Here is an 8,718-nt window from a genome sequence, read left to right on the forward strand (position 1 = left end):
TCCAGGTCTTCCTCTTGGCTTACCCAAGAACTAAACTATTTAACTATATTGACGTCTTCTATGGGGGTGTTATAAATTTGACATCCTTATAGATTTTTAATTTTACATTTTACACAATTGACTAGATTTTCAATAATTTTGTTTCTAGTGGGCGTATACGACGAGACAGAGGGGTAATTTCGGTGGCGTGTAAAATTATACTATAATTTTACGTGTATAATTCTCTAATTTTATAATTTTTATACTATTAATTTAGTAAGCAATAAGTAACATTTCATGGAACAATTCACTGCCAACTATTTCGTTCATTGAGTGTATATGTACGCGTCAATCCAAATAAAACTGTCGCTAAACAAATCGCTAGTCTTGAACCTTGTCGCTGCACTATGGTGCAATATCCCTCTCGCTCTATTTATAGAAATTAAGATAATAATGATGGATTTTTAATTTCCATTTAATTGGCTTATTTATTATTACTACAACATGGTGCATAAGCTCGCATAAAGAATTTTACTAAATCTGTTTCCGATTATCGACCAAATGTTCAAATTTCTCGTTTCTCAACTTATATCAATGGTTTATTTATTATGATTAAAATATGGTGTATAAACTCTCATGAGTTTTACTAGTTACAGTGTTCACATTTCTCGTTTCTAAATTTCTCCTTTTTCAAGAAATTTTTTGTTCTTATAAATATTCTTGAATATTACTTTATATTTGGATTTATTGCGTTGATGATCACATGAGACATAATTTCCATGATATAATAAGTTTATACATAATATACATTTTATTTTTTGTTTTTAGAAGGCCGCCAGCATTGCTGCCAACGTAATATCGAAATGGCCAGCGAGAACAACGATCTGAAACGAAAGCTGTGTCGAATGAAAAAAGCACTGGAAGAAACGGCAAATCAACTTCATTTAGCCAATCAACGCAAGCGGCAAGTGGAAAAAACCATTTGTAGTCAGATCCACAAGACAAGTCAAGTGCTACGACAGGCAAAGGCTAATCTTGATTCCGGTTCGGAAAGTGATCTCTTGAGGATGTGAAAAGTACTTTATATCAGTGGTTACGTTTATGCCACAAACATGTTTGTGTTAAGATATTTTTGAAATGTATGTATCTCTTGTTTGAAAACATGTTGCCTTTCTAAGACAAATTTTATATTCCATGGTTAAGTGTCATTGGTCATATTAAAAATGTTATCGCAAGCTGACCCATAGATAGTGAGGTACTCTTGAGAGAGAAGTTAAAACTTGTATCAGTTGGTCCTGAATCTCGAGTAAAACAGGCATGTTGTATTCTATGCAAATCGTTCTTTAGTTTTTTATGGAAGCATATTATTTGCTTTTAACACTTCGTTTAGTGATGTTAATTTATTATTTTTCACAATTAATCATATCATGTTGTCATCTGAAATGATCAACTCTATAAAATAATTAAATGTTATTTATTTATTTTTAATCTTTAACAGGCTGCGTAGGCCTAGGGCTAAAACAGAAATAAATCATTACATATTTCATAAATATGCATATTGTCCATTTAGGCAACTTCAAGTATAATAATGTTCCTTGTCTACCAAATTGATATACCATTCTCCTCCACTCATCTCTGATTGTTTTTCTCTCCAATAATGAATTTCTATTTTTCTGAAATTTTGTACGCTATCAAACCATCTTTTTATCTTGGTCAACCCTTTTTCCCCTTTTTTCGTGATTGGTCACCATTTCAGCATCATCGTTAGTATCCTCTCATCCATTCTCATCACATATACCATCCATTTAACCCTACGACCTTACGAAGTGGCTGGTGTTAGGTTCATTATAAAGTTTTTCTAGCTCCTTATGTGACATCGTAACCAAAATTTCACCGCATTTTTATCTACGTATAATATAGCTTTTGGCCCTTTTCTTCTCATCTCTACAATTTTTCAACATCTGATAAAATTGTCCATACTTCACTACCATATGTCACTGTGACTGTCACTATCACTTATTAACCGTCTGATAAATTCTTATTGTTGTTTTTCTCGATGCATATTTGGATTTCAACAGTGATCTTAGACTTGCCATTTTTTTTATTTCCCTTTGCCAATCTAGTTTTTAGCTCTAATTTTTCATGTCCTTTTACGTCTATACTAACTCGCAGATAAGTAAAGTGGTCCACTATCTAAAATTTATATTGTCTTGCTTCTTTAGACGTGAAAATAAACTGACCATCTTCTTTCTGCTCTGTATTTATATAAAAATAATAGTGAATCTTGCCTGATTCACTATTATTTTTATAACATATCTTAATTATTTTCTCGTCTTCGTTAGTATTACGGAATCATCAGCAAAAGAGAGGTATTGATGGTTTTCTCATTTGTTTATTCCTTTTGCAACATCTTGCAGCTGGTTCTTACTTTCAGTTTATTTTAATGATGTTTTATTTTTCCATTATTTTTTATGCTACAACCATTGTTTTCTTTATCTTCTCCTGTCGTGAATTTTAAAAAGAATTTTGATTTTTTTGTTGTTTATGAGAATTTGTGTTCTGTTGTTACTCATCTAATCTCATTTTTTTACATTATACGTTTATAAATAATTTCAGTACATTCGAATGTGCATTGCCGTAATAATTGTTTTCTATCACATTGATTTTTAAAATTTGTTTCTGGCTACTTTACTATGGCCACTTCTAGCTAACTCTATTTTGATAATGATATGTTGTGTTCGGGGTTTATACTTTGCCTGGAATTATGTCTTGCTGATGTTTATCTCCAATTGCAATAGTCACTACCAAAGGCGATGTGACAGTCGCATCTGTTCCCAATTAATTGAGACAGTTGCCACATAACTTTTAATAATGCTCTCCATAGTTGTAGACGAAACATCAGTAAGAAATGATTCCACATTTTCTCTTTGAACCCAAAAAATAAGATATCACCACAAATTGGCCACTGACCGTGAAAGCCTGCACTATATTTACATAATTTTGTAAAATTTGCTACATTATTTTCCGTGATTGGTACATTTTCTTTTTCACCTGGTTACCATCTACTTCGTACATTTGTTTTTCTACCTAGATGATTCTTATTGTTTTACCTTTTATTGATTATACTCATTACCACTTGTGTAATTTTTTGTAAATTTAAATTTTATCTTTTGACCTCTGACCTTCTGTTTATTTTCTTAGTTTAAAATATTTTTTGATGGATTCGACCGTTACTTGATGGAAGTTCATTTTATCTAATAATAAAACACTGAAAACGTTTGTTTTCTATACTTCCACAGAATTTATTATAACTAAGTGACTACATCTGTTTCGGCAGAGTGCCTTTCTCAAGTGATATAGTTTACAATGTGTTTGCCTTTTTAAGTCTTCAACTGAAAAGGTTGAGGAGTGGGGAGCTGTTTGTCTCGAGTTGGTCATTCAGAATTATATCTGTATTTTTCAGTTTATTAATTTCCATAGATTCTAAAAAAGATAGCTTAAGGCCTTTATTTTGAATATGCAGAATTTGAAACTCTTCATTGAAAGAATGATTATGATCTAGAAGGTGAAGTGCGTATGTAGAAGTGTCTGTTTTTCTATTGTTGAATGCCCTTTTGTGTTCTGCTATCCGTTTATCAAAAGTTCTGCCAGTTTGACCGATGTACGTTTTCGGACAGTCACCACACGTTAGTTTGTACACACCACTCTGTAGTTGCTTTCTCTTTCGGCTTTTATTGTTCTTAATATATTTGCTCAAGTTGTTGTTAGTTCTGAAAGCTGGTGTTATTCCTTTCTTTTTTTATGTATCTGGCTATTTTTGTTGTTATCTTGCCAGTATATGTGAGAGAGCAGAAGGTACTGGGTTCTTTCTGTGGTGGTGGATACACTAATTTCAGGGCTTTCTTATGGAGTTTTTGGTTTAAAATTTTGTTAACTGTTTGTTCGTTATGCCTACGTTATGTAGCAGCCTACCATAGCATGATACATAGACTGACAGAAATTCCCATGACAAAAAATAACTTCAAGATAGAACTAAACATCATTAAACAAATAGCAGTAAACAACGGCTATAACGAACAAACAGTTAACAAAATTTTAAACCAAAAACTCCATAAGAAAGCCCTGAAATTAGTGTATCCACCACCACAGAAAGAACCCAGTACCTTCTGCTCTCTCACATATACTGGCAAGATAACAACAAAAATAGCCAGATACATAAAAAAGAAAGGAATAACACCAGCTTTCAGAACTAACAACAACTTAAGCAAATATATTAAGAACAATAAAAGCCGAAAGAGAAAGCAACTACAGAGTGGTGTGTACAAACTAACGTGTGGTGACTGTCCGAAAACGTACATCGGTCAAACTGGCAGAACTTTTGATAAACGGATAGCAGAACACAAAAGGGCATTCAACAATAGAAAAACAGACACTTCTACATACGCACTTCACCTTCTAGATCATAATCATTCTTTCAATGAAGAGTTTCAAATTCTGCATATTCAAAATAAAGGCCTTAAGCTATCTTTTTTAGAATCTATGGAAATAATAAACTGAAAAATACAGATATAATTCTGAATGACCAACTCGAGACAAACAGCTCCCCACTCCTTTAACCTCTTCAGTTGAAGACTTAAAAAGGCAAACACATTGTAAACTATATCACTTGAGAAAGGCACTCTGCCGAAACAGCTGTAGTCACTTAGTTATAATAAATTCTGTGGAAGTATAGAAAACAAACGTTTTCAGTGTTTTATTATTAGATAAAATATTTTTTGTTCTTACCTCTTTATGACATACTTCTTTCAAATTCTCTTAACTTTTTATCTTTAGTACGTTGTTAATGTTCTTTTGTAATAATAATCAAATAATAGATTAAAGGCATTAAATGTTGCAGAAAGAAAGGATACATAAAATTAATGGACCTGTGGCATATTTCAACATACAATGAAAATTCCTGCCATATAGGTACTTACATAGTACCACCCTTTCCTTTTAAATTATAAGTATTTGTAGTAGAATTACCTGTATTTTGTATTATATACATATTTTTAAATATACCCACGTTTACAATGTGAGATGTGATAGTTCCTGAATTTTTGTGCCAATGTTTGTTCGTTTCTTTGGACATAGTCTGTTAAGGTTACTTATTGTAAAAAGTAGAAGTTAAATCGTTAGTTGTTAATGAAATCAACAGTATTTTGTTATATATGTATATATTTTTAAACACTGTGTATATATCGCAACTATTGAAGTAAATCATTTTTGATTTTTGTAATAAATGTTGTATTTATTCACTCCTATCCTTACCTAATCCTTTTCGAATAAACTGGATAATAAATGGGGATGACATTAAACATTAATATTAAACAAAATATAAAATTAACAAGGTATTAAACTTTAATAACGGAGCTCAAATCTAAAAGCATTTTATATATCAGTAGTTTGAATCTTATCAGAAACTTATGGTACGTTAAAACATGCAACAAGACTAAACGGTCCATCAATTTCAATTACTTTTGGCGGAATTGACTATATATTTTCGAAGACTATTAACCCGATCTTCCCATTAAACGGACAAAACATAAACTCGTTTCAAGAAAACAAGACTGCAACTTTTCGCGAACTTTTTTGACTGGAGTGTTTTGAAACAGTCGCGAGTTTTGTTTTCGAGTCCCGCTCGGAATAGAGTTTTGGTGTGTTTTGAAACTAGAGTGTTTAGTGGAAACAGTCATGTTGTGTTTATTATTGTAGCCCTACTGAATACGAATTCTGTGCTAAATTAGTTGTTGTTTTGGCTTAGAGAATTTCTCCACATCATTCACATGTTTTAGTAAAACTTAATAGATAATTGCTGAATTTGGCAAAGTTTCCAAAAAGTAGTAGACTACTAAAAAATATATACCTTAATAGATGTCTTTCGGAGATTGAAATTTGTGGTACCCAAATGTTAGCAACTATAAAACTAGAACTAAAAAATGGATGCACACAAAGAAATTTCTCAGTAGTTTAAAAACAAAAAAGCTTTAAGCCAACGTTTTTGAAGAGTCAAAAACCGATTAATATAACGATTTACTAATAAAAATTTTTTTTAATAATTTGAGAAAACTATTTATTTTCATAGCTTAAAACGTATACATTTATACTTACATAGTAAAAAACACTAAAAAGTTTTCAATACATCAAAATTAAAAGGAATAATATTAGTGCAGTCACTGAAGGTGGTTATGAGCTATTATAGTCTGTTCGCTAAACTCCGACACAACTGACTAGTGATTTTAGTTGGTAATTTTTTTCTTTTTGGAAAATTTTGCCAAAATTGGCAAAATTACTAACTATTTAGTAATTATTTTTTGCTAATTTTACTGAATAGGGAACTTGCACATTTTTTTTATTACATAATAATGTTCAGTTTTGTATAAAAATGAGATTTCCAAAATTTCACGCTTCAAAAACTCATAATAACTTAGAAGTACAAATTTAAAGTTTTCTATATTTTAAAGTAGTTCAAACGGCCCGTGACGTCACATAGTTTAACTGTATGGTTACGTTTATGGTTATATGGGTTATATACTGTGGGAGGGTTATATGTACGTATATTCTTCTTCTTCTTCTTTAGTTTATTGGCCTCCACCTACTTGGGTATTTGGTCACAGCATCGTCGCGAAATAAGGGAAAAATATTTATGTTCTAATGACATTTATCGTAAGTCATTGTAATAATATAAATATACCAGTTTGTGGAGATTGGAGTTTAATACAGTTTTTGAAGGAAATGAGAGAAAGATTAATATGGAAAATAAAAGAAAACCTTATAAGTATTGTTTAGTGCCATTCTGTACAAGTACAAGCATTCAAAACCCCAATAAAACATTCATTAGATTACCAAATGATAAAAAACGGCGTTTAAAGTGGTTATTTGCATGCCGAAAATAGTTATTTTCCTAACAAGTGCAGAAAGTCATTCTTTTCCGCACGCGACTGCAGTTTGCCGAACGACGCGAAGCGGGAGGTCGGCAAGCAGTCGAGTGCGGAAAAGAGACTTTGTGCAAGAGTTAGGAACAATATTTTTTCTAAGAGTCTTTAAAAAATTACCAAATCTTAATCAATTAATTTAATTAATATGAATATACATACACAAATTAATTCTTTGACAAGGTTGTCAAAACCAAACTTTCAATATAATTAGTTAGCATGACGACCATCTTGGTTTCCATGACGATGATTCAAAACGACTGTTATTGTCTACCGATTTGACTTTCGAATATTATGTCAAAATAATTTTATTTCATCGAATTGTCGCGTTAATTTCATTAAAAGAGGAACACAATAAGATATATTTGAAATAAATTAGTAAATAATATCTAAATATTAGTTTATTGCATGTATTATAATTACTTTAAGGCCATATTAACATATCTAAATTAATACGCGTGCGGAAAAGTAACACGCGTGCGGAAAAGTGAAACTTTCTAAACTAAAATGCGTGCGCGAAAGTAGCCATTTTTGCACGCTCGTAGAAAAAAATATATTTCAGGTAATACACAAGGTCTTCATGTATGTCAAGATAATTTTATCGTAAGTAGTCTGTTGTTTGCTTAATAGTGTTTTTGTTAAATACATCAGTATATTTTTTCATATTTCTGTGTTTCAGTTAGAAAATGATATGGAAAATTATACCAAATTCAAACTTATGGGTGGCCAAAAGAGGATGAAATTATGTTGTTCCTCACATATTTGATTGTCAACCAGATCGGAAAAGGGCACATTCTCATTATCCTACAATAGCAGCACTTAAAGAGGGTTAGACATCAATTAATTGAAGATGCAATGGCTTCAACTTCTTCACAGGCTTCAGAATGTTTTGAAAGTATTACGCAAAATAATATACAGTCAGCGCCAACATACTAGACACATAGGAACATTGAGCTATTACAGGCCTGGAACCTTCACTTGTTGCAATGTTTATTTTTATATCTAGTGACGTTTAGAACGTCAGAAAATGTATTGGGACCGTGCAAGTTCGGCAAAGCGACCTCTATTTCTACGCTATGTACTTTTATTCGCACTTTTAATTATATTGGCCAATTATATTAGTCCTGGTTGCTGGATAATTCTCAAGACCATAGTCCAAAAAAATAATAAGAAGAAAAAATAAGATGCCGGTTATGTTTAGCAAACGTAAACAATTGTATGTAGTAAATAAAATCAGTTATTAAAATGCAGTACTGGAAGCAAAATACAATTAATTAAATTTACCTTTATATAATAATTGATATCATATCAATATTGTGGAGCAATATATAATTTTTCTGCGTCAATGACAGAAGGTATGAAATATACGTCAATTTGACAATTTCAATTGACAATATGAATTATTTAAGATAGTTGCAATATTTCTCCGCGACTCGCGCACGGTCGTTTCTCGTTTCCCTTTCCAAGTACTTGCACACCGCGAATAGAAACTGAATATTAACATAGAAAGTTGACAAATAATAGATCAGCTGTATAGGGCTTTTCATCGATTGTCATTTGTTTCGAGCTTCTGTCATGTGTCACATAATATTAACATATCTACGCCATACGTCTTTGGTTTGTATAATTGTTATATACCAATAACGTAAGACGTAGATATATTAATATTATGTGACACATGACAGAAGCTCGAAACAAATGACTGTGAATGAAAAGCCCTATTAAATACAACTGATCTAATTTTGAAGTTTATAGTTGTTGTCAT

The 8,718-nt window shown here is 31.5% G+C and overlaps 1 protein-coding gene across 5 annotated transcripts in view; it reads left to right on the forward strand.

The window, feature by feature from the left end:
• LOC114338775 (centrosomin) overlaps window positions 1–3,965 on the forward strand; it is a 652,106-nt gene extending 648,141 nt beyond the window's left edge. For all 5 annotated transcript variants that reach the window (XM_050641722.1, XM_050641725.1, XM_050641721.1 and 2 more), the window contains one exon: window positions 808–3,965. In XM_050641722.1, coding sequence (XP_050497679.1) covers window positions 808–1,052 — 245 coding nt within the window. In that variant the 3' untranslated portion in view covers window positions 1,053–3,965. The remainder of the gene's footprint in view (window positions 1–807) is intronic.
• Window positions 3,966–8,718: the final 4,753 nt, after the last annotated feature.

The sequence above is a fragment of the Diabrotica virgifera genome, chromosome 1, assembly GCF_917563875.1.
Source record: "Diabrotica virgifera virgifera chromosome 1, PGI_DIABVI_V3a".
NCBI lineage: Eukaryota > Metazoa > Arthropoda > Insecta > Coleoptera > Chrysomelidae > Diabrotica > Diabrotica virgifera.